Source organism: Cynoglossus semilaevis, chromosome 2 (assembly GCF_000523025.1).
Source record: "Cynoglossus semilaevis isolate Cse_v1.0 chromosome 2, Cse_v1.0, whole genome shotgun sequence".
NCBI lineage: Eukaryota > Metazoa > Chordata > Actinopteri > Pleuronectiformes > Cynoglossidae > Cynoglossus > Cynoglossus semilaevis.
In genome coordinates, this window is record NC_024308.1 from 14,774,776 (window position 1) to 14,801,646 (window position 26,871).

At 41.1% G+C, this 26,871-nt stretch overlaps 1 protein-coding gene and 1 long non-coding RNA gene across 8 annotated transcripts in view; one reads left to right on the forward strand and one right to left on the reverse strand.

Annotated features, from left to right (window-relative positions):
* celf5a (cugbp, Elav-like family member 5a) overlaps nt 1-26,871 on the reverse strand; it is a 156,999-nt gene that overhangs the window by 56,046 nt on the left and 74,082 nt on the right. For all 7 annotated transcript variants that reach the window (XM_017042445.2, XM_017042452.2, XM_017042442.2 and 4 more), the window contains exon 3: nt 17,405-17,453. In XM_017042445.2, coding sequence (XP_016897934.1) covers nt 17,405-17,453 — 49 coding nt within the window. The remainder of the gene's footprint in view (nt 1-17,404; nt 17,454-26,871) is intronic.
* The window catches only part of LOC112486672 (uncharacterized), a 67,461-nt gene continuing 53,355 nt past the window's right edge, over nt 12,766-26,871 (forward strand). The window contains exons 1-2 of the long non-coding RNA XR_003049170.1: nt 12,766-13,745; nt 14,895-15,051. This is a non-coding gene — a long non-coding RNA (uncharacterized LOC112486672). The remainder of the gene's footprint in view (nt 13,746-14,894; nt 15,052-26,871) is intronic.

Here is a 26,871-nt window from a genome sequence, read left to right on the forward strand (position 1 = left end):
GTATTTGAGCGTAGTAGTATCAGGCCGCTACTGAGTCACCTGTGATATAAAACAGTAATAATATGACTTTTGTTTTAATATTGTTGAATTTCTTTATTTTTTTAATGAATACTGCTCAGCTGTTTCCTATGTAAAGGTGCACTTCAAACAGAAGTTTTGCCTCTGTTGCCCTTGATACTTTTTCACCCCTCGTGTGTGCCACCTTACATTCACCAGCTTGGCTTTTTTTCCCCCTGCCTTATCCATAAACAATGAAGAGGAGCATGTATTATGGATGCACCTTGTATTTTCAAGGTAGGAATACGGCCATAATAAAATTCAGAAACAGCATTTCATGAGGAGCAGTGATTGTGGTGCGGACCTGTGTGGGGCCGGGGCTCATCCAGATGTTCTTCGTTCACACACTGATGTACAGGCATGCTCCCCCCTTGACAACTCAGCAGAGACACACATCTCAGAACACACCAAATGTCAGCGACTCACAAAGTCAGCTGCAACAAACGAACACACACACACACGAGCAGTACACAACACAGAGCGCCTGAAAAGGAGAGCACATTCTAATCTGTCAGGTTAAAGTTCATATGACAAAAAAAAAAAAAGATTTTAAATGTAATGTTATGTACATTCCAAATAGTACTGTGACATTCAGGTATTGATATCATTTTGTTGTTTTTATTTTAAACAAACAAAAAAATAACTCAGCCTTCAAATAAAATGTTTAAAATGGAAATTCCGTGTGGCCCAGCTCGGCACGTTTGTATAATTGTGACTAGACTGCACCGAGTTCAAGCTTCCTATGAAATCAACTGTTTTCAACTAGGGAGAACAGACTAAAAAACAGACTAAATCAAGCGGCGTGTCACTAACTGTTTCTGGAACACGGGTTAAAGAGGCCAAACTAATTGTTGTTATTCTCCTGAATTTGTGTTTGTCTGCGGAGGAAGTGATGAAAAACTCCATAAAAATAAAAACTGAAACTTAACACAGTACACTTGACACTTTGTAAATATTCACAATACTTCAAAGACAACAGCATACTTCCAAAGTCATCTTCACTGTATCCACTTCCACCTGTTTTGCATTCCAAACCTTTCCAAAACCTTTTCCGTGTGTGTTTTCCATAAACACCATTCCTCCAGAGTCGTTCCCTCTCTTCCCTCCTACACCTGGGACTGTGCCTTTCTTACAATAAGCCAGGAAGTCTGAGAATAGAGAATTTATTTTGGCAGAGATAACAAAAAAAAAAATAATACTAATACAGGGGTGCAGGTCTGAATGGAAGCGGGGTGATAGAGGTCTCCCAGCTGCCTGAGACCCAGAGTTGTCCCAGCACATGGGTTCTCACTAATGACCAGGGGCTCTGAATTCCTGTAGCTCCCCTGAGAAAACAGCAGCTGCCACCGATGCATCTCCGCGGGCTTTGAAGGCAACATGGCAGCGGTTGAGCTGGCTCCGCTCATGTCTAGTAGAGCTGCAACTCAGGGATGGGGACAGACAGCCCGGTTGTGCCAGCAAGGTTGCTAAGCCTTCTGAACCTCCATCTTGCCAATTACTCTCCACGAATGCCAAGCTGGCGCTCTAATGGAGAAGCTGGGGATCACACGTTGTTAGGTCCTTTCATGGGTTTATGGGTAAGGAGTTAGCGCCACTGCAATTTTTTTCCCCCCAGTTCTGACACCTAGTACTAAATGAGGGGAAAAGCTCAGTCTCTGACTCCAAACCAATTTGTTTAGAATGAAAATTTCTTGTTTCTCTCTGTCGTCCTTCCACTCACACACAGCCTCTGGTCAGGCCTGCACTTTAGCCTCTCCGCTAAGACAGAAACCGTCGTATAAATAACAAGTGAAAATTGTTGGCCCGCCTCATCATTCTGTTCACGTTTGTGCTGTTCAGATAAGCAGCACAGAGCCTCCAGTGAGTCTTTCCTCCATCGACAGCATACATATACTTTAACACAGCTAATTTGTGCGAGTCTTGCAGCACTTGCACACCATTTAGAGATACACTTCAGATTTCACTAGAGACCCAGTGGACCGTATGGTGAGATGGAGGGAAGAATAAATAGAGCTGCTACAACCCAAGAGAAATAAATGTGAAAAAAAAACATGTATATATGTGTGTGTGTGTGTGTGTGTTGTTTCAGCTTTCTTTTTTTCTTTCTGTGGAAGATTTGATGGATACAATCCTAACATTACGGGTGCTAAAAAATGACTGTAAAATATAATGTGTTTCTCCATGCCTTAAAAACTGGGCATCTGCAGTATTGGTGAGTCAACAAAAAACATTCCAAGTGGCATGGGATTTTACAACCACTGAGTAGGAAGTCAAAATGGCAACAGTACTAAATGAAAAGCACTGCAACACTAGGCTTAAACTTTTATTTAAAGTTAAACACATTTCCGATCTTTTCTATAACACTTTGTGAAATACAGGGAAAAGTCCAATTGAGTTAGAGTGAAATATAAAATTACTGGCTGGTAAAATTCATTTTGTTACATATGACAGCTTCTGGGCTGCTCTTTTCCTGTGTGTTTACAAAACAATTTGTCGGGGTCTGCTGGACCAACTTTCCTTTAACAATGTGTTATCAGACAGAGAAAAACAACAGAGAATCAATAGGACCTGTGGTCATGTATAATTTGCAGGGCCAGCACCTGGCTGCCAACAAATAAAGATTTTTTTTTTCTTTTTTCTGCACGTTGCATGAAGGATATTGGACCGTTTTGTTCAAAGTATGTTGCAATCAGCACCAAATCCTGGCTGTAGGCTCAACAGAAATGATTGAATCTTTGTAAGCTCTGTGGAAACACACAGCAGTGTCTCCGTGTTAACAGGAGAACCCGATGTGTGTTCTCTGCATGTTGTGTTTATGTTTGTGCTAGATCTCACTCTGGCATGATACCAAGACAGAGCCAAACCACTCTGGGAACAAAATCAATCATTCACACTGCACAGGTATAGGATGTGGTTCACTGGCGTTCTTTCTGTTCATACTCCTAACCATCTACCATATAAGTGTGTGTGTACATGTGTGTGTTTGAGTGTTCATTTTGTCAGATTGCTTGGCAGGCTCCGAGGCTGCCTTGGCTCGTCACAGAGCTCTTCTCCCTCAACCAGCTGGGCCCTCCTGCCTCTCTCCAAAGCAGCCATTGCCGACACATGGTCTCACCCCCACTCTGAAAGGTGCCATTCAGCCCCACACAGCCAGGCATACAATACAGGGACACAGTCATGCACACACTGCACTGGAGTAGAGTACAATATTTAGGGTGGATCAACATCAACAACACTGACAGTAAAAAAATAAAGCAGTTTTTACTGCTTTTCAACCAGGTTTCTTTAACACGTATCTATAGGATTATTCAGTGTTTCCTTCACTGGAGGTCAACACACGGGTCGTCTTTGAAGTCGTTTTGAAAAGTTCTTGATCCATATGTCGTTCTTTCTGTATCATTGCCCACTGAAGCTGTGAGTTGGAGCGGCAGGAGGAATCAAACCTGCAGCGAATGTGTGGCAGGAAATCATACCCACTGTCCAATGGTGGCCGACGAGTGTCAAAGCCAGGTCAAAGGTCAGTGAAAATGACTGATAGTAAATAAAGTAAAATTCTGCCTTTAATTCTGATTTAACGACTTTTTGAGATGCTGAAAACCCAGACACAGTGGTTCACAGTCTACTGTACTACAAATCTCTCACTGTTTGTAGTAAATGTCATATACTGTAGTCAACAATACTCCATCAATCTGCAGTTTGGGAGAGTCTTGTGTTTGCTGGCAGTGTCATGTGACCTACGCGGGTGGTGCATCAGCAGTATAAGTGGGCTGGTAGTTTGCATGACACCATGTTTGCCCCTTGTCCCACACAGTTGTGGCACACCTCTGCGGATGATACTGTGACCAGCAGGGGGCCTTGTATCACAAAAATTTAACTGATTTTAAAGTTATGGCTACAGTGTGGCCCTAATTTATAGGGAATCAAGTAGTACCACAGGTAAGATACTACTGATGTTATAAAGAAGCTTCATTTATATAGAACTGCAATATGTATATGCAATATACAGTACATTTTACTTCTCATATATACAGTACTTATGAACTACTTCTTCAAATTTGCATTCACGTTGGTGTTGGCCTTCCCTTTGACTATAACTGTAACGACCAGCAGTTCATCTGTTTATTCCTTTTTCTCTTGTCTACGGTTTAAAACTCTGAAGTAAAACAGGAGTCGAACGACATCTGGAGAGAGCCAGATCACAGGGTGGGCCATGTTGTGGAGATACTAACTCTTCCCCTGAGCTACGTTTAACCTTTTTGCTGCAGTCAGACAGGCAGGCAGAGTGGACAGAGGTAGGTGGCGGAGTAAGAAGCACTAAGGGAATGGAAAGGAAAGAAACGTAACAAGTGAGAAAATGTAGCTTTGAATCCCAATGTCAGATCAGAGCCGATCAGAATTGTTAGGAGAGCTCTCTCTCTCTCTATCTATCTCTCTCTCTCTCTCGCCAGCAGCGTAAGAACATGAATCAGTATCAAGGGTAAAATATTGTGATCTTTAAATATTCCCTGTTTCACCTTTTATTAATGTCATCCAGATAGAAGGCGAGGCAACTTGACACACTCACATGAACACATAAAGGATTTCCCTGACACACCGCTGAGATAACACCGGATTTTGACAGAATTCTTTGTTTCCTGTGTGCGGTTGCTTTCCATCGTCTCTCTGCAGTTGTAGGTCACGTGCGTTTCATGCTGAGATGAAGCGCTCTCTCTGTCCGTTTCTCTTTTTTTGTGCAGTTTGTTGGCGTTTGATAAGGGTAAAAAAAAAAGCAATTATTGGACTTTATCATGTGCAATAACGAGGGAAAAGTCATTGACATGCACTGCACATTTGCATAAAGACGCACAAATAAGGTGTGATGTCGCACCAAGGAGGGTAAAATTAATTAAATGTATTCAATTATTCATCCAATCGTGTACGGGTGTGAGTGCGAACTCTGCTACTTAGGCCCAAACGTATTCAAATACGAAAATACTTTCACGGAAAAGTAAACGTAAGCTATAATAACGGTGGCAAAAAATACCACGGCGCACACTCTACTTTGTCTATTTTAATACACCTTAATGGCAAAAAATAGAAATTTGTACCACCATGTTTCCTCTCAATGAATAATTCAAAAATTACATGCCGGGAGGCTAAAAATATTCGGGTAATGGGAGAAAGGAAATAAGTGGCATGTATGAGGCGGAGCTGACGAGGAGTGAGATCCAGATTTTGAGCATGTCTAACTCCAGCCTGGTGCCTGACCTCCATATCACCACTGGTACAGGTACCATTACAGCTGCCATGCAGCTGAGAGACACCGTCCTCCTGTCCTCCATCTGATAGGCCAAGATTTAACATGTCCCTACTGTCATTGGCTACAGTCGCTCTTGTCAGATTGCTCTTGTTAAGTTAAGATGCCGCAGATTAGGAGACCTGATCAGATTAGGATGCCAAATCATTCTGCACAAGTCGTCTGCACTCCGCCAGTCAGGCTGGAAAATTCTCAGCAGTTCTTCAAGGTTTCACTATAATATTCAGCCATCAATCCCTGCTTCCAATTCAGCACATAATGTGTGCCAGCAGTCCTGGCAGGCAGCTGTCGAGGGCCGTACCTTTCCCTAAAGCACATTGTGCCTGCACTGCTCCCCGATTCCCTGATAACATTAATACCAGGCAGATGTCTCTCAACTAGTCCAGCCATTTTCTTAATATTAAAAGTTTTTTTTTCCTCTGCACCTTCCAAGCTCCTCTAAAACCTCCTGTGGCTTTAAAGCAGGGCAACGTTGACCAACGATATCTTCCGCATGAACGACACAGGAACCGTTTGCTTCCCTGCATGGTGGAAATCAATAGGAAGTAAATTGGGTTTATTTATATTTCTAGCAATTATGTGTTTCGTTTTAGATTTAGTGACAGGGTTATTGCTGCGGGGGCACACTGAGAACAGAAGAAGGATGTGTGATTTCATAAATGAAAACAGACGTGTCTGAAGATCTCTATCAGCTGTGGTTATTCCACAGCCAATAACATGCGTTCAAGATAAGAATATCTCTTTATCAAAACACAGCACCGCCTCTGTCATTAGTCCAAGTCCAAGTCGGCAGCTAATTGAGAATGGATGTCCATTTGGCCAAGCACCTTTTATTTTATTTTTTTAGATATAGCTCTACAAAAATAACATAGAACAGTGGCTCCATACCATACAAAGATAAATAAAGCAAGATCTATAAAACTGTACAAATGTGTTCTTTGTCTCTGTTTTCTCTTTCTAAAACATGTGCTCAAGTCATTTCTAAGTGGAATATAAATTAGTAAAACAAATTGACATTCTAGAAGGCTTCTTTTGAGCCACAGAGAGGCAGAGGCTGGTTCTGAACACAGGGATAGTTTCAGCTTAAAAGACGAGACTTTATTGTAGATTATGAATGGGTTTATGAAACATTTTCCGCCTGTGATGAGAATGTAATTGTAGTCTTTTCAATTTGTGGTCAGCAATTCTGTACAGTTCAGACAGTCCGACCGTCCTGTGTTACATTTTTTATTTTTAGTATGCTAATTTGTAACTTATTGAAAAGAATTATAAGGTCGTTCCAGTGCACGTGACTTAAAGTACAGAGAGTTCTGGCATCGTTTAAAGAAGGGGAGCTGCAGGATTTTTTGTTGCATTCTCTCTAATCTTAACATTTCTTCTCATTTATTTTAGTCTCCTCTGCAAACTTGGCTTCACGTAGGTTCCCTGTCAAGTTGGTTGTAAAGAGACAATCGGATTGATCTGTGACTGGATCTGGCCAAAATCCCCAAAGAACTGAGATGTCTAGAAAATACTCTTCTGTGTCCAGAGACAGTTTCGCCAACAACTCCCTGACAAAGTTAGTTCAGCTGACAGACTAATGGATGACAGGGGGCCAAGGAAATGTAGAAAGACTAAAAGGTTGGAATAGAGAGCACATTAAATGGACACACATTAGACGCTAACGCTGGTATTTATCTAACTGTTTTTGTTGACAATAATAACAACGTTGAAATGCTGACAATTTTAATATTAATGGATTATTGGATTGGATTGTTGGTATGGATAATTAATAGTTCCATGTGCCGTAAGAGTTGATCAGGTTTGTCGTAGAAAATTCAAATTCCCCTTAATTGGTCTGAAAAATACTATTTATTAACAGCAAATAATGTGTCTTCCTTTAACATTGAAGAAGCCAGCAGAAAACAAAAAAATCTTTGTCTGTGACTTTCTTTCATTTTGTGGACTTTTTTAAGCGTTAGGCTCTATCACAACTTGCCTGACTATAAACAAGCAGATTCATTAAAACAGAACTTTTGTCTGTTACATTTTGACTCAAAAAAGAAAAAAGAATGATCCAGTAATGGTTGATATGAGTAAATTAAAATTCTTTGCAATTTGATTTATTTACACTGTGTAAGTCACTATTAATAAAATAATCACAAATCATTAAATAATTAATGGTACTTGATAGTAGAAAAAAATAGTAGGTATGTTCCAAAAAGGAGCAAAAGTAATCAAAGTTAATTTGAACCATGTTGAGGCCAGGGCTGAGAGTGCATGGCCACATCAACACTAATCACTTTGTCAGGGTTAGAGACACACACGCACCAGCGTGCTCTGTTATTACGTCAAAACACTCCTTCTTCCTCCATGAACCGACCAAAGGTTACTCCAATCTTCTGGGCTGCTACACTTTCACAGCCCTGGAATGAATTCCTCTCTCTCTCCATTACCTGTGCACTCATTTGACTGACACGTGCGTTGAGAGACGTTGAATGGAGAGTAGGCAAATCGGTAATCATTGGGCTGTGTGTCACAGTGCCTGGGCTCTCAGCGCTATTTGTCGTATTAGCAGGTGAGATAGAAACGGCATGTGAGCTGTGTTTGGACCTCTCCACAGTGTCTACTGAACCAGCTCTGGCGTTCCCTAATTGCATGACAGGCGTGCACAGTTCCTGGGCTTCTCCGTGTTAGCCTGTCTGTCACTGCTTTGATTTCTTTTTTAGCTTAAAGTCAGAATAACAAACATATTCAACAATTTCAACAAAACAAAAACGTCAACATAGCAGTGTATTTTCACACACTGCATGACTATTACTCCCACGATGACGCAGATCAACCGAATATCTACTCGCTTTTTTATTCCACAATGGTCGAAGGAGCGCAAAACGTCGATTTGCGAACTTAAATTGCTTAACTAAGGCAGCAGTGAGACACCAAAGCACGACTGGACACTTGCAAGCTACGGTGCTTCTAAAAACTTTTGGGGACACCCGAGTGGATGCACAGCTCAACGAACAGATGCGAAAGGGATTTATTGTTGGAACTGAAATCAGTGTTTTGGAGGACAGCTGTTTTGGTGAGTACAAACATTTTATTTATTTACTTGCGGATTTATTGATTTTTTAAATGCGTCAGAAAATAGCCCGTTTCGTACACAATTGAGGTGATGCCATGCCCAGTAGTGCTTATAGTGTGGTTCTGTATACAATTTCTCCGGCCGTGGTCACGTGGTGTCCTAAATTATGATATTATGAGAGGTATTTATTGAAGTCGGACTATCACTGAAGTAGGACATCACTGAAGGCCCAGGTGTGAAATGCACGGCCCACCACTGTTTATATGAATGCAGTGGAGTGACAGAAAGACAGAAAGCAAAATGAGGACAGCATGAAAGACGAGGCCCAAGACCAGGAAACAGATGGAAAGATGGAGCGACTGGATTCATTTAAATTATTTTTTTAAACAAACAAAGCCTTGTGTCTTGTATAGACTAACTGTTAATACTAAGCTAGCCATATAATGTGCTGGATTCATGCAGGTGTGTATGGGAAATAAAAAAAAATCAAAGATGTTATAATCATCATGCAGTACCTCTGTGGACCTCTGGGTGAAAAAGGTCAACATCAAAATATGTGCAGGTGAACAGTAACCTTTTTTAAACACAAAATATTGTATTATTTGGGGTTACTCGGTAAACCTACTTAATGTAGTAAAGGCAGTGAGATTAGTACTAGGAAGAGGTCAAAGAACACGGGGAAGAACTTCAAAAGGATGTTTTTTAAAAAAAATGGAACACTAATGATCGACTTTTCTGAAATTTCTCTTATCCTCCTACATAATGTTGTTGAAGTTAACTCTATGATCTGCTGAGCCAGTCTTCATTCTGTGCCAGTTCTTTAAAGATGTACTGAGAACTGGTACAAGGAGCAGGATGGTATGTGTGTGTGTGTTTGTGTGGATTTTTGGGATACGGGTGAGAGGGTAGTTGTGCTTGATGAGCACAGTTCTTTATAAAGTAGTGTCATTAAAGGAAAGACAAGTAGCGAGCGAGTGATTGCAATGATTTGGCAGAGGCGGCACAGACCCCGTCCTCCAATCAGAGGCCTGGCCCACCGCCCTCCAGCCCTACTGTAATCACAGAGTTCACCAAAGGAGACTCACTGCAGCCCAAGTAAAAGCTCGTCTCTGCTATTATTTTCTCACCCCACGGATACAAACGCTAGGACATGTCACCTCAGCATGTTAATGTTAACCTCTAATTACAATGTAAACAGATTTTCACATTACAAATTTAGGACATGTTATTTTTTGTTAAGTTCATCACAGGTCTGTATCCATGCTTTTCTAACGTATCGTCCTTAAATACAAAGCTAGTTCGGAAGAAAGAAAAGACACTGGAAAATAAATACAATTAACACTAGTCTATCAATGGTAGCCATCTTTGCTAATCTCCTACGGGCCAGATCTGTAATTAAAGTTTTATTATAGTATAAATATACACTATATAGTATTAGCTTCCCACCGGGAGTGACTGAGGTGGACAGGATAATAAATGAGCAGATGAGATGGCCAGTTAAGGTGGAGCAGCTTGGAAATAAAGTAGGAGAGGAGAGGTGGAGAAGGTTTGGATGGATGTCAGGAATCTAGTTGCTAGACAAGAGGAGAGCAGAGGCTGGGGACAGGGTGAGACGGAGGCAGATGATCTGCTGTGGTGACCCCTGAAGGGAGCAGCCAAAAGAACAAGACGAATGATTGTAAGATTATCAAACAGAGCTATTGTGACTTCCAGGACACAAAACTAAGTTTTGCATTTTGTCAGATTTACTTTTGTTTGGACTAAGATGGGCGTAATTAAGTAATACATTTACAATAATTAAGGCATAAATGTATTTAAGATAACAGTGGTAAAGTTTGGATGATGTGTTTTGTGATTTGTGTTCTGGTGAGGAGAGAAAAATAGTACAATAGTAATAGTACTTTATAGTACTTTAATGTTGGCTTCATCTTCTGACTCATCATCATCACCAACATCAGCATCACCATCACAAACCTAAAAAGAGCGATGTTTTTATTTTCATAAATGTAATACTTTAATCTAATTTTTTCAGCAATTATCAAAATAGCATTAAAACTACTGCATTAGGCTGCATGTATTTAGTTGTGTAAAGACTTAATTTAAAAAGGTACAAAAGCAAGTTCTAAGGAGACATAATACACGGCCAAAGCCTGAGAACTGAGCACTGAGGTGATCTGCAGTCACTTGGTCTCCAGAGAGGTGGCGCTGCTGCGATGAGAAAAGAGCACCAGATGCACACCAAGGCCGTCTCTTCTCTGTCTCCACTCTTCTCTTAAGAAGACAAGTTTGTTTCTCAAGGTGATTGTTGTGGTGATAAGGGAGGAGCAGTTATCAATGCTGACAGGGGAGCGGCTCAGAGACATTTGCTGATGGGATAAGCGTGTGCCCGTCCTCGCCTTGCTCTCCTTTGCATGATCGTCTCCTCCACTGGTCTGTCCTGCTCTGCTCGCTCACTCATCTGAACACAATCTGCTGGCTGGAATTACCTCCCGGCCCCGGGAAAACTAAACATGATTTCTGACCTTTTCTTTCTGTGTTCAACACTGACCTTTACTGCACTACCAGACCACTGCAAAGAGCACGGCACACAGTCCTTTTTATATAAAACTACAGTATAACAGGAATCTGAACACGTATACACACATTTATGTGCAAAGAGGCAATTTCTGCACACTTTCAGTTGGAACTTTCTGGTGTTGTGTGCTTTTTATCAACAATATACAGTATGTTATCCTGATGGAAATGAAGCTGCTACTTAAAGATTGTGACTGAAGTACACATTATTTGCAGGTGTCAGTATACTGTAGGTGCCATAGTTTAGATTGTTGTTGTGAACAGATCAGCTATTAAAAGTAATACGTTTTAATAATAAAATTCATCCAGAGTGTTATCTGAACAATGGGTTTAGAACCAGCATCTTTGAGTGTGTGGGGCACAATGGCTCCAGTGACATGGCCGACATGCGTACACAGGTCCTAGACTTAAGGCGGGAATACGTTCCTACTGTGCAACTTGACTCAACTTCTGCCGTAAGTGGGAACTCACATCTTGCACATCAGTACCTATGTCAGTTACCTACGCTAACACGCTATCGTCATGATCGAGGACATAAAAACATCAGAAGAGTCTGACTTACCCTTGGAAGCCATAATGAAGGGCAGAAACTTCCCCCCCAAAAAACAACAAAAGAATCCAATGTATGGCGTACAACCGGTGAAGGCAAACAAAACTGTCTTCCGCCTGTATCATCTATCAGTTCCCATAAAATTATGGAACAAGATTTATTAATAAATGTATGAGAGATGGCGACACGACCAAATTGTTCTGCTCACATTATAAAAGTGTGCTCTTGTCTAGCCTTAACACGTTACAGTAAGTGCTTCATGATCGACTGCTGCTGTTAGAAGACATATTTCTGCAAACAACGGTTTGTTTGTATGAAGAAGAGCATTTTTTCTCAGGCCATTTCATGACGTCATCACTCTGTCTGCCTACCTTGTTGTTGTTGTTGTTGTTGTTGTTGCTGCCCCTTGGTAGGTTTTGCATTGGAATTAACACTAGCAGTTTGGAAGATAAGGCTAATTGATCCCCCCTCCTCTGTACATCAGCAACCTGTTGTGTTGATGTACTTCTTCCACTGACTCTGCATAACTGCTACTCAGCTAAAGCACAAATTGACCCCCAAGAGCAATGTGTGTCTCTATGGAAATGATTTCATCATCTCTCTCTCTCTCTCTCTCTCTCTCTCCCTGCTCTGACTGCTGCCCTCCTCCCCCCTCTCCACCTGTCCATCTTCCATATACAGTACTGCACCTATGGAAGACAGACAAGGTTACAGAAACTAACAGGCAGAGTGACGTGAAAATCCAAAGGGCGCCAGCAGGGAACAGTCAGCTGACTTAACAGAAGGTTTGTGCATTTGAATTGTTTGATGGTGTGGAAACACACACCGCTGGTTTATCCAATGCCTCACCTCACACTTAGTTTTCAAATTTCTTAATATTTTGCATGCTACTTGAATCATAATAATTTCCATTTTACTTCTGTTCAAAGAGAAAAAAAAACAGCCTTTTTCTGTTCCCTGAAGCCTTATCTCTTTAATGGTTGACAACATTATCTCTGTTTGTTTTATTTCTGCTATTGGTTTTTCTCCAACACTCCTACAGAAGTGTACTGCAGGACAAATGTCAACTTTTCACCTTCTTACTTCTCCAGACAACCCGTGGACCTGTAGCAGTGGTTCTCACCCCCTTTGGGGACAGAAATGTTTTCACGCCCTTCCCCGACACACACCCCCACAAATTGAAATACTATTTAGAACCTGATAACATGTATATTTTTATCTGTACAAACCACCGTATGAGTTGCTGCCACCTAGTGACTGGAGGCTTGCTATCATTCAAGCATCACAGCAGCGGTACACTTACATGTCCAGGGTGCCATATGCGATTAGAAGCCCCTCAAGCCCCGCCGGCACCTCACTATGCACCCCCCAGGAGGGCCCGCCCCACTATTTAAGAAGTACTGAATTAAAGGATGGTGCTTTTGAATTGTAGGGTTGTTGGTTTGAATCCCATGACTGGTAGGCAGTGAAGTTGTAGGGGGAGGGTTAGGATGATTCTGAGGACCCCTGACTGATAGGTGCCCAAAAATTAGATGTATTATAATATTACTATAAAATTCTGCTTTGAGGTTTTTCTGTTGGTGGGTATCAGTCTTAATTCTTAAAGTGAATTCTGCACAACATGTAGAAATGTATTCGTGTTCTTAAGTGTGTTACATACTTAGGTGCCCATGGCCATACCCTTCCATGGGGCCCAGAAATCCTGGCAACACCCCTGTTGGTTGGACTGTGATCTGTCCAACAAGAACAGAAATATGACCCAACTCCATGGGCTCAGTCATGTTGAACCCACTGTTCCACTATTCCACGTAACTACTGCTCTGCAATATTTAACACACAACAGTGTTTGGTTCGTTACTGAGCTGCTCCAACACAGACCACTGTTTTCTTCTCTGCCAGATTCATTCATCATCAAAGCAGCAGATCATGTATTTTTGTTCTTTCATTTTTTTTATATATTTTTTTCACACAACCACTTTTCACCTCTCTCCACTGAACTTCTCACTGTTTGCTCTCCCTCCCTCACTCACAATGTTTTTGTTTCCCTCTCTGTCTTTTCAGTCACATTTCAATGGAACTGAGCAAACCTGTTCATTGTCCCTGAGGTAGAAGGAAAAACACAAGAAAGCGATGCAGTGTATTGTAGCAGCTTGGCTCACAGCAGATGGAACACGGCCCCTAAAAAACTGACCCACTCCATTCAGCGTGTAAGTGTGCACTTAATGTTTGTGTCTGTATTTTTTAATATGCAACCTGGCCGTGTTACTGTGAAATCACCGACATCCAACTTTCCACTGTGAATTAGTGTTAGAGAGGGAGAGAGATAGAGTGTGTGTGTGTGTGTGTGTGTGTGTGTTGAAGCCGTATGGGTATGTATGTGTTTGCCTGTTTGTCCTCTGTGTAGGTGTGCGTGGGTGGCAGCACTGCCTTGCTAATGCCAGAGCCTGTTTCTAATCCAGGCCTCCTCAGTGGGCTGTAGCTCTAGCTGTGCCAGGCTGTAACACCAACAGAGCTCCAGCTGACAGCTAGCCTGCTCCTCTCTCTCCTTTCTGGACAGTCCCTGAGCTCAAAACTTAAATAATGGCTTAGGCGATAAAATTGCGGAGGCAGAAAGGAGAGCAAGAATCCAATGCATGCACGGAAATGCAATTTAGTATAAGATCAAGATATATTTATGGACAGACAAAAAGGCATGTGGAGATAAAAGTGAGGGAAACTGGAGCAGCATTCCATGACGGTCATTAAAAAAATAGGAACGCCGGACCTCTTTCCAAGCTGAACATATTGATGCAAAATTTATTATGCAACGTCAACTGTATGGAAATGGATGATTTAGTCGATGAGCAGGGAAGGGAGATCCGTCTTGTCTGCAAAATAGGTCAGCAGTGTTGGAAACCAAGACGGAGATATGACAAATCTTTTTCATCACTTCAGAAGGTGTCGCCGTGACCACAGGAGGTTATCGCACTGCGTGCTCGAGCTGACAGGACGCCTTCCGACAATCTCCACGTGTCTACTGTTTGCATCTGCTAACATTAGCGCTGGCGCTGCTATGAAGACACAACAACAATCTAAAATGAAAGGCTGTTGGTTTCTGCTGTGACATAAGAGATGTAGTCAAGAGAAGTGAAATATAACAAGTGTTACTTCTCATACATCGCAAACAAGCAGCATCTTTGACAGATACTGATTTAATTCTCGCATAAATCAACAAAAACCTTTTTAAAAATACACTGCACCTGTTCCTTTGTTATCTTTAGATGACATTTAAAGTAATCATGGGAGACACTGAATATTACTTTGAAAACAATATAAAAGCATCAGGCAGTCTGGTCATTAATGCTGTTTGTGTTTAGAAATCAGTTCGCTTCATATGGGAGACCCACTGTACAGGAGAGAATGGAGAAAATCCAGTGTGTGGCTCACATCTCCGACTGGTCTGCATCATCACTGATGGAGACATTCGTGGTGCCCATGGTTCAGTATGGAACGGCTGCTGTTCTGCTAGATTAGGTAGGTGATTGGCCATTAATATTCATTTCACAGTGTGTCTTTGTTAGACGGCACCAAGGGTTGATGGAGTGTTTGGATGGATTTACTCTTCCATATATTTCTCTCGAATTTCCAAAGGCAAGGTGGTTTATTTACAGGGCCCCAGTGAAGCTGGACTGTCAGGGAGTAGTTCAATCACATTATAAAATAATTGATTTTTTTAAATATATGTTGCACTATATGTCTGCAATAAATCAATGTCTTAAAATATTTATTTAAAAAAATATCTATATTAAATATGTACATTAACTACAGGTTATGATCAGTACTCATCCAGCAAATTTTGGAGTTTTGCAGGTCATTTACAGCATTGTTTCCCAAAGACTGGGTCGCGACCCTCAGGTGGGTCGCAAGAGTTGTTTTTTGTTTTTTTTGGGTCTTCTCGCTCGTGTTTCAGTGTATGAATAATATCTATTGACTTGGGTCGCGAATGTTTGTGACTTTTAAAATATAGAGTCCACAGAACAGCAGAGATGTTCTCCTGGATGAGCATTGGTCCACGAGGTACAGTAACAGGTTGTTCCCTGATGGTAGGGAAACCAGACTTAAGTGATTTGAACTGCCCTGCCTATAATAAGATTAGAAAACTAATTAGACTGTGTGTATTAATATTACTGAAGAATATGTGTCCTCTACTGGACTAGCATTGGTCCTGAGGGAGCTGGCTGGCCTGTGTCCGCTCTTGGCTTTTGTCCTTCCAACAGGCTCAGTGTTAGTATTTTTTCATTCAGTCTCTAACCTTTGTATATGCATTATAGTAATGACATTATTAATCTGGCAGATTGTGGCAAAAGATTAGTGTTAGCAGTTTGGTTAGCAGTGTAAAAAGAGAAAAGCAATGACTGTAAAACAGGGAAATATATGTTCTTCACAAATCTTCAGACTTCAGGGAAAATCAATCTTACAGCAACATAACAATAGCGAGGGTCTCTGGACATAGGTCTGACCACAGGGACACAAAGACTATTAGCCAACAGACGAAAACAGAATTAGCATTGACATAAATATGACAAACCACTAGGATCTGGAGATAAGAATGAGCATAACAACATGTCTATACGTGATGTCTATACTCACTTCCTGTTCATCGCGTTCACTTCTACTTACTAACCTCTTTAATGACATACTTGTGTTTGATTGCCCCCATGGCGCCGCTCTGACCTGTTCATTTAAGATGATGTGAAACTCTCGGGGCTATTCAAGCACTCATTTTTCCCCTCAGTGGGGTCCCCACGGCGGGCCAATAAGAGTACCCCATACTGACCAGGGAGCCATGGGAGCTCTAAAGCTAGCCACTCAAAACAGTGGAAAGAGACAGCTGGGTGTCATTGTTAATGTGGACACACAGCACCACAATGGCAAAATCAATGGAGCTATAGGGGAAATCAATCTTGACAACACAAGACCCCGTTGCTTGTCTCAACCTGTCTCTGAAGCTTGGACTGAGTGGTAGGGCAGAAGAAAGAAGGGAAGGAAGAAAGGAAAGGAGAAAGAATGAAAAATAACAACAACAACAACAAGCGTGATTTCTATTGGCTTTTCCTCAATCCATCTTTAGGTCTAAATGTGTCCTTTGAAGGTTAGGTGCAGCTGACAAGCCGCCGAGAAGCCAATCGCCCTAATTCAACCAAAACAAGTTTTAAGGTAAAGCCTTTGTGTACAGCAGCTGGGTGCAGCAGGGGAACTAAGTGCTAAGTTTTCTCTGGCTGTGTGTATTTTCCGTCCCTAAATCTACTCCTTCTAGGAGAGAAAGCGAGAAAACATCGTCCATGCCTTAAAATTTCAAAAAGGGCACATGCTATGTTATTGGCAGACACATGAAATAAACCCCCCGAAGACATCAGTCTTTGCCACAGACTTGAAGAATGCGTCTTCTCCTCATTACCATATGAGCAATAGACAGTTAGTAAATGAAAGACTCCGCAAGCTTTAAGATCAAACGCAACAGAATTAAGGCCAAGAAATGAGGATTTTGGCAGGAACGCTGTAAATGTATTGATTGTTTGGAAAGGAACCTGCTTTACACTCTCTGTTAACATTCACTGCTTGTATTTTAAGTGCATATAAATATAGTAGCGTGGGCTATAACCGGTACTTTTAGTGGCTAAAACACCTATATACACACATATATGTAATTTTTTTACATTGTGTGTAATTGCTAGGCGCCTGTGTGCATGTGTAATCACAAAAGAAGTAGCGATAGTCGATACAGGGGCTGGGAGGGAGGGGGTGTGAGGGGGTGAGGGAGCATCATATGAGGTAAAACAAATGAAAAGTGGACATGAATACATGAAGGAGAAAAGAAGACAACTACCTCCACGGCTCTCGCTGTCGGCTGGTTTCACCTGTATGGGCCGTGTCATCTAGAGGGAGAAAACACAGAGCGATAGAGTGGTTAGTAATAGTGGCTCAGTTCAGACATCCAGCCTGTCGTACCATGGTAATAGCTGCTTTAATGTACTCAACAGAGTGCATTGGCTGCAGAGAACAACAAAACACCGTCCTGCTGCTAAGTTGACTCATGTCTGCCGTCTGTGGATGCGTGTGAATAATTCAACCGCGGCTCTGATTGCCAGTACGCGCGTGGTCGTGTGTGTGTTGTTTATCGGAGGCCGTTGAACAACAGGGCGGAGGACATGGACGCGTGTGAGTGTGTGTCAAAACATTAGGCCAGTCCTAGCAGAAGTAGACGCAGCAACAGGAGAACAGATACATCTATGCAGACCTATTGATTGCAGCCTTTGTGCTATGAAGGGAGTCTGACTGAGAAGGATGGAAGCTCACCCTAATCCGTTGATCCTGATAAGAATGGCATCGGCTGGATTAGATGGCTCTGTCGTCACACTGTCGCTCCCTTTTCCCTAAATTACCTTTGGTGTTCATCACTTTCTATGACTTTTCCATTTATTTACATGACAGTATCACTAGTGAAACACACGGTGTCAGATCATATGACGTAAACCAGTGTTTCCCAAACTTTTTTTTTTGGGACCCGTATTTTAAAATCAGTCAGGACCAGTGCTTAAATTATCATTAAGGATCATTACATTTTCAAAATAAAACATTTTTTAGACTTTGACGTTGACGTTTCACTTTTAAATATTGCCAGAATATCTTTAAATGAAGAATAGAGGATTATCTTTGAAGTAAATTAGTAAAAAACTGTGGTCTGGTAAGAAATTATCCACAGACTGGTCCACGGACCATGGGTTGGGGATCCTTGTCGAATACTATATAAAACAAATACCATAAATATACACTCCCAAACACATTCTAAGTACACGGATACAATAGCTAAGTATTAAGTTCGAAGATAAGGGAAGTTCACAGGTCATTGTCAATAACTTATTTTGACCACAAAACTAAACTCGACAGCTTTTTTTTTTTACTGTTAGACTTTTCACTAGCCAGTCCTTCCAGGCAAATCACTGAAGAACCGTTAACGCTGATACTTTGAAACCTTCAAGTGTATGTTTTGCACTTCTGTCCTGCCATCTCTCTTTCTTTCGGTTCAATTTTAGAGCACAGCTAAAAAGGTCAGATTTAAAGACAGGGCAGTCCAATAAAAGCATGCCATGTTCAAGGAGAAACACCATAATGGGATTTTAAAATGTCTTAATAACATGCTGATATATGGGGGAGAGGCCCAGGACCCATTCATTAAGAGCTAAAGGTATCCATTTTCACCTTGAGGAACTGAACAACCTTCCTTCACTGAAATTATTCCATAAATTGAACCATCGTAAATAATAACCAGCAGCAGCTCAGTCTTAGTAGGAAACATGCAGCATATACTGTGTCTGTGTCTGTGGAGGTGGAGGTACAAGCTCATTCTGTCTGGGCTTGGCCCCACCAAACACCCCCCCATCTACTGTACAAGTGCATTCTCTTTTTTGTGTAACAAGCAAAATAACTATGCTACTCTAATGTGAAGACACAAAGCACATGGTCTCACAGCATGAACAGTAAATTACATAACTGAGCTGCAAGGTTTTTCACGTGAATTTGGAGAAACCTTCTTCATGGCATTTTCTACTTCGACGTCTGAATGAATAAAATACCATTTGATTTTTTTGTTGACTTGCACAACGTAAAAAATAGTTCAGAGTAATACTAACCCGTCCATAATATTTCATGGTCAAAGTACAAAGTACTGTGCATGGTGGATGTGAGTAGAAAGCAGACTTGTAGGGATTTTTACTGTTCGACCTTCATTGTGTCGACCTAATTCTCTGTGTATTTGTCTAAAAGCATTTTTGTCTGGAACGACTAAAGGTTTATTAAAGTTTCTCTTTACTAGGAGCCATTATGGGCTTTTGTCAGTCACCACGTCCTCAATGCTAACATCACATCACCACAATATCCTGCTGCACATGTTGACCTCAACACAAGCAGTGCTATCGTCACAGATTAGGAACAGGACAGTATGAACTGTAAGAGAGTTGTAACGAGGAAAGGAAAGGACACTGGCTTCATTACAATGTTAAGTAGAGTAGGGCAGGCGTGTGTGGGCCAGGCTTGGACATGACAGTGTAAAGTAGGGTTAGATGGTGGAAACAAAGGTCAAGTAGTAAGGTATACAGTATTGTATTAACAGCAGGCCACCATCAGCCCACAGGCCAGGAATTTGGGACTCCTGGGGTAAGTTGTTTACAATGTGGTAGGATTTATAAGGTTTGAATAGGAAAGCATGTTAGGGTAAATCAAGGGAAGCATGAGATGGGTAAAGTGAGGTATGGTGGTATATTTACATCAGAAAATATATATATATATACTACATGTCTAAAACACTACATCTTTAATATTTAGCAGTCAATGATTTAGAGCATTGTTTCCCAAAGACTGGGTCGCAACCCTCAAGTGGGTTGCAAGAAAAAAAAATTTTCTGGGGGGGGGCGTCTCACAGGAGTTTACTAATAATGTCTATTGACATGGTTCGCAAAGGTTTGTGACTTTTAAAATATGGGTCCCCAGAAAAGAAGTTTGGGAAACACTGATTTAGAGTACCTTCACAGTAAAACTAACAATTAATTTTTTTGGAAATAGTGTTTGTATCTATTCATGGTAAGAATAATGTTATGTGAAAGTCCATAAAAACAAAAGGTCCAAAGCCCTGCACTCTGTCCACTAAAGAAATGTTCCCATCACTTTTATACTACACCCAACAACATTCAGTGTTTAGAGTTGGCACTGTATTTTACTAATGAGTTTATGAGTTGTACTCTTGTGGTATTGAGTACGAGGGAGTACCACAAAATGAACCGCTGTAATTCCAGCAGGTCCAGAACCAATATGCAGCGGCTGGAACAGAGACACCTGGTGTATTTCCAAGCTGCAGCCTCTGCTGGTCTTTAACATCGACAACGACGAGCCGTGATCACATTGGAACACGATAAACAGAAATAAAACTGCAGTAAATCTCGTCCTAGCGTACAGACGCTCATCTCTCAGTAATAAAAATCTTTTTTTACAGTAGTTATCCAACAGCACTTACTTACTGTGGCTGCAGTAAAATAACGCTAATGGCCTATCACTATGTGAGGTATCTACTGGCTCTCACTCAGCTTTAATATAGAGTAATGTTTGTTCTGGGATCATTAATACGTATTAGTGGAACATCAAAGCTCATATTGCAGCAGTGCTCAGTAACAGGAACATAAACAGCCCCCCTCTGACTGGACCATCTCTGCTGATACAATTAATATTTCCAATTATTGATCTGATGGAGTGCTGAGTGGTGACTGTCAGGGGGCTGCGGCTTTAGCTGATAAATCAGTACCGTATACAGTGAAGAGGAGGCACGGGGAGTAGGGGTACTACAGTAGGAGTGTGTGTGTGTGTGTGTGTGTAAGAGCGATAAAGACAGAGTGAGTTTGAGTGATTAACAGTTATGAAACGCCTCAGGGCAGTCACAGTACTTGTTCGTAGCACTTGTTCATTAGCAATAAATTTACAAATAAAGATGAGATTTAAAGGACTTTCTCAGGCCTGTAATGAACAATGGTTTTATGGTGCAAATGAACCTAATGGGAAAGTACACACCAGCACTGTCTATAAAACTGTGAGCGTATGTATGAAAGTTTTTGGGTGAATAATACCATGGCTTTGTGCCTCTTTTTTTACGTTGTGCATTTCCAGTGAGCTGATAAATGACAGTGACCATGTTCAGTAGTCTTATTATAACTAGCACTCTAGTAACTTCCTTGTTGAGATGTTCACGTTGTAAATGTTAGCAGTACTCCAGCTGAAAAAAAGTTGATGATTAAATGGATATGGACATACAGTAAAAAGTCTGGGTTATTCACGTTCAAAGAATATAAATATCAAATGTATGTTAATAATAATTAAACTTTAATAACTGTCACTTTTCTAATCTAGATTGTTGATCATAGTTTGTATTTTATGTACTTGTTTATACTGTACATCTCTTATTTTGGTTCATCTGCATTTCCCCTTGTTAATAATAATAATAATAATAATAATAATAATAATAATAATAATGGAGTGGTAGACTACTGATTTCGAACAATTGTGAATTGATGTATCCCAACAGGTTAAGCTGGTTTACAAGCTTAACTCCACCACCATGGCTGGATTTTTCTGATTGTGTGGTTTAGTAAAGAGAGTTACGAGTGAGTTTTACTCATGTCTGAAGACTTTAAAAGGTGGTCTTTCATCACCGGTTCAGACAATAAACCCAGGACGACTCCTGGGTTTAGTTTGGGTTTGGTTATAATCCTTTAAACTTGAAACAGATTAGATCAAAATTTCAGTTATTGTGAGTTCAACACCGACGTTACTATCTGTTACCATGTTTGTCTGCGAGCTCACGTGGCAGAACGTGCCTGGGCTTTATAATTTTACCCACATGTGAAAAAGTGCTGTCTACAGCAGTGTGGCACTGCTGATAAGCGGCATCAGTCAGAGCTGAGGAGATGGCACCCACTATAAGCTTTAGGATTCCTATCGGGATGAAGGAGGATTTAATGCTGGAGATGCTGACTTGGACCGAGAGACACCTGCAGACCTCAGCTAGTTAGTATCACATTCAGTGCCAGTTAAAAAAAAAGTTCCACAAAAAATCAAGTCGACGACAACAGTCTGTAAAGTTTATTTCTGTCCTACACAGACGAATGAAATATGAGGTTTCCTTTCTACAGTCGCATCTTCTTGTATAAAAAATTGTTGCTTTTTTTACCGTGTCAGGAGACCGAGGTGAAACGTCTACTTTTCAACACAACAAATTTAATGAGTAATTTAAAAGTTGGCCTTCACATAAATGATGTATGTAGTGAGTGTAAAGTAGCCATGTCCGCGGTGCAGCAGCTACAGTAGCATTGAGGCTGACATTAGGAAGCAGAGCAAGGGTTGAAGTTTGAGACAATCAGAAGACAATAAGTGACAGAAGCAGAAGTTCATACTGTTGACCTATTTTAACGGACAGAAAGAAATGTTCCTTCCTCCTTTGACCTGCCATCGCGTCACCATACGGTAGTGTTTTTATCTTATTTGATGTCATGCCCCAGCCAAGACAAACTTTAGGATGTGCAGGGCAGGCCCCAGTACTGGGGAACAGAGATATGAGAGGTGGGGCGTGACAAACAGGCATAGTGACATATGACTTTACTTGGTGTTAGTTCAATAATAATTTGAAGATTGAATATCCCCTACTGTTCAAAGTGGACCAAAGCAAAGTGACCAAAAACGTTTGAGAACCACTGCATTAACGTTCCAGGCCAACACTCAGTGTCTCCTCATATTGTTCTACTGCAGTTGTTTTTATACCCACACCCACTTGGTGTAAAAATAATAAACTCCCTCTCTAACTCTCATCCTTCCTGTTATCCTCTCGTATTAGCCAACCCGTCTAATGAATCTTCTGTGCACAGCACTGAATCAGGCCCGTGGTGGTGGGCTTGCATCTTCCCTCTCTCTCTCTCACACACACACACACACACTCCCGCTGTTTGATGTAGTTGACAATCTTTAGTTTATTTTTAAGAAACTGTCCTCACTAAAAAAGATAAGATCACAACAACCAAGCAAACCCACAGACTTCAAAAGGGCAACAACATGCCAGTCCCAGCATGCTAGGCTGCAAGGCTTTGTAGTGCGTAGGAATAAGTACGCAGCAATACCGGGAGGATATGGTCCATGACCGAATTAAAGGTCTAGTGAGGGAGTGACTTCATTATTTAAAGGTGTCCTTATGCAATGACACCATGTTCTCTGGCTGGTTACTGCCCTGATATTTTCTTTGAAGATTATGTGCTGTCTACCTGTCAGTGAGTGGTAATGAAGAAGGGCCCGTGACTTACAGCCATTGGAATAATGGTAAACATTACAGTGTGCATTACCACTGTACAGGCACTGTACTGGGATAGGCTCCATGAATTCTAATTCCCATTTGAATTTACATTCACCTGTGTTGCAACAAATGACAAACGTGTCACCACTGAACCAGGAAGTCATTAAAAGAAATTATAATGTTCCATAAAATGACAGCCATTTTTATTATGCTAGACTAAAACTAATTTTATTTGTCATAAAAAATAACCCTGGAGAAAATAGGACTGATATGGTTACCTTCATTTGACCACTGTTAGTACTACTATTACTATACTAGTACTATAGTATTAAAGGTAGTAACAGCAGTTGTAGTAGTTGGTAATGCTAGAATATGTATAATTAATATATTGTTGTCATGTGTTGTACTGCGATGCTAATTGATTTCGCTGGACGATATGTTGTTCCAAAGATTATTGCCGATAAACGAATTAAATTAACCAATAATCTATCATCATAATGCAAGCACACCCTTTCAAATGCAGTAAGTTTTATTTTTTCATTCATATTTTTTTCCGATTCTCGAATTTTCAAATTCAATTGTTAATGAACCAGGAGAGGTCAGTGGTCAGTGGTGTCCTCATCACAGAGGAATTGAACCCACAGCCTTCCTCTGAGCTCTGCTGTCATCTGCTTTAAACAGAATTATTTATAACTACGTGCCTGCAACACATTTTAAGGTTTGTTTTTCATATTCTTGCTCTCTCTGTTGACCCAGCGTCTCTAATGCGGCTCTACCTGCGGAGTAGCCCGAGGCGACTCTTTTCAAAAATAGATTTCATTGGATGGACTAGTTTTAAAAAGCCAAATGTACCCCGAAGTGGCCTGGCATGTGTTCACCTGCTCACATCCTATTTAAACCTCATTCAAATACTGAATACAAATGCTGCAGTAAAGACTGGAAAACACACATGAGCTACGTATACGTATCCACTGGCAGAGGGGGAAAAAAAGTTTGTTTTTAAATCCCAAAAATTCAAACACTCAAGGGAAGTAAAGGAGTGGCAATGATGAAACTAAAGTTCATCAGAACACAGACAGGGAATTGTTGATGTTTATAATGTTGACCAGGGGTGTCCAACTCATTTTCACCGGGGGCCACATCAGCAATACTGTTCCCCTTGAAGGGCCAGTTGTAAATGGAAGAATGCATAGATCAGGGGTTCTCAACCGCCAGTCTGCGGACCAGTTCCAGTCCATAGGTCATTTGATACTGGGCTGCAGTGGGACACAGTAAACAAATTTCACTAATTTACTTCATTCAAAGAAAATCCTGTCATATCCATTTACTTTCTTTAAAGATAATCTGGTAATATTTTAAAATCATAAAATATGATATGAGTCATTCAGACTCTGAATAGTGTCTAAAAGTGTTTTATTTTGAACATTTCAATTCAGTGCTCAGGACCTTACTACTGTTCAGTAGTAACAGGTGGTACTGGCTGACCAGTCCTTGAAATAAAAAAGCTTGGGGACCACTGGTATAGATGTAACTACTCCATAACAGACTAATACATGTTTCTGCAATTGGGTATTATTTGATTGATTATAAAAAAATGTAATGACTAAGGTTTAGAAACTCTGCTGCATGGACTTGACTAAATGCTTTTTAAGCTCCCGTGGGCCGCATTTGGCCCCCAGGCCTTGAGTTTGACACGTATGATGTAGACCGTGTTCCTTCATAAACATCGTATTTATAACGTATGCATTCACCCATATGAACAGTGACCTTCGCATAGACAATCACATAACTGAAGAAACACACATGGGCGCGCGCGCACGCACACGCTTAGCCGTTTGTACCCCTCACCGTTTATGTTGAGCCCTGAATGTTCCAACTGCTGTCACAGCAACTCTAGGATTGTGACAGATTATGGTCTGCCGCCCTGACCAATACCAGCCAAGAAGTGCAGCCTGCCCCCTGACTCATAATTCTTGGCATACCTTCTGTATGTCGAGTTGATGTTTCTTTAATGGTCCCCTAGACCCCCTGTAAACACCCTCATCCCCAACTCTATGATTACCTATAGCATTCACTAGCACTTGCACTTTGCTGCTTTCCTTAGGCCTAACCTCCGAGGAGATGGAAAAAAACAGGTTAAAAAAAGGAGCAGACTAGAGATGGTCAGTAATTTATTAAAGTGTGGCCAATCCTGTTTCCTTTGTGTTGCAAAATGACACCCAGAGAATAGGGAGGTGGGAGAGTTGGTCATTAGTCAACCAGCTGCAGGGTTTTAAAAATGGTAGTTTGTCTTTGTTAGTTGTTTTAGAGCCAGTCTTCCACTAATCCAGCTGTCTGCTCTGAAATTCCACTGGAGAACTTCCCCATTTGGTGTCATTAACAGAACACATCTGCCATCACTGCAGATCAGCATGACATAGTCATTATTAATGACAGGATGATTGACCATTTGTTATTCTATACAGCTATTTTCTCTGCTCGCGCTCGTGTGTTGATCAAAAGGGAGATTGTGGGACAGAGCCACAGCTTACATGATCGACACAGAGCCAGCCTGTTCTGTCCATCTGCTCTAAGCACACGCAGGGACACACACCCGTGTACACACACATACATTCACCATTCTGTCAGCAGTGACTGGTTCCATCACTCTCTCTCTACACCAGCTCCTGGCGGTGAAACCTGCTTATGTTTCATCCTGACACTTAGAGAAAATCTGTGCTTGTCTATAAGCACATTCAGCAGCACACAAAACTGACATGGCCTCCTCTTAAGTCTCACACTGCAACATAGTGCAATGATTTGCCATAAAAAAACAACCTTTTTTACTGTGAACTGCAGGAAAATGGGAGGTGGTGGGGGAGGGCAGATACAGAGCGCGTGAGCCTGACCTTTGGCCTTTGGCCTTTCTTACTGCTAATACACTTAGTGTGTATTAGCAGTAAGAAAGGACAACATGGCCTAAAGTAAATAAATGGATATAAAAACAATGACGGGCTTTTGTAAAAATATCGTGCTGAAAGTTTTCACAAAACTAAAACAATACAGGAATCAATGGTGGACACTTTGTTTTAACCACGAATCAACTACTGAAAGTTAACCTGAGTTTGAGTTGAGAGAGAGAGACACCAGGGCTGTCAAACATAAGGCCCGTGGACCAAAACCAACACGCTAGGTGGTTCAATCCGGCCCACATCATGTTATGTTTTCTAATTATATGTTATATTTCATTAAATATGAATACTTTCTAATATACTTCGACTTCTTTGCATGGAAACTAAGGGGGAAAACATGGACCTGTTGTTATTTATAAGTAATTATGTTGTTATTGTACTGGTCCGGCCCACTTGACATCTACTCAGGCTGTATGTGGGCCCTTAACAAAATGAGTTTGAAGCCCCTGGTGTACAACAAATGTATCTGCAGCCACTGCGTCACCATAGTCCAGGAACTGTCACTTTGAAGTATGTAAACAT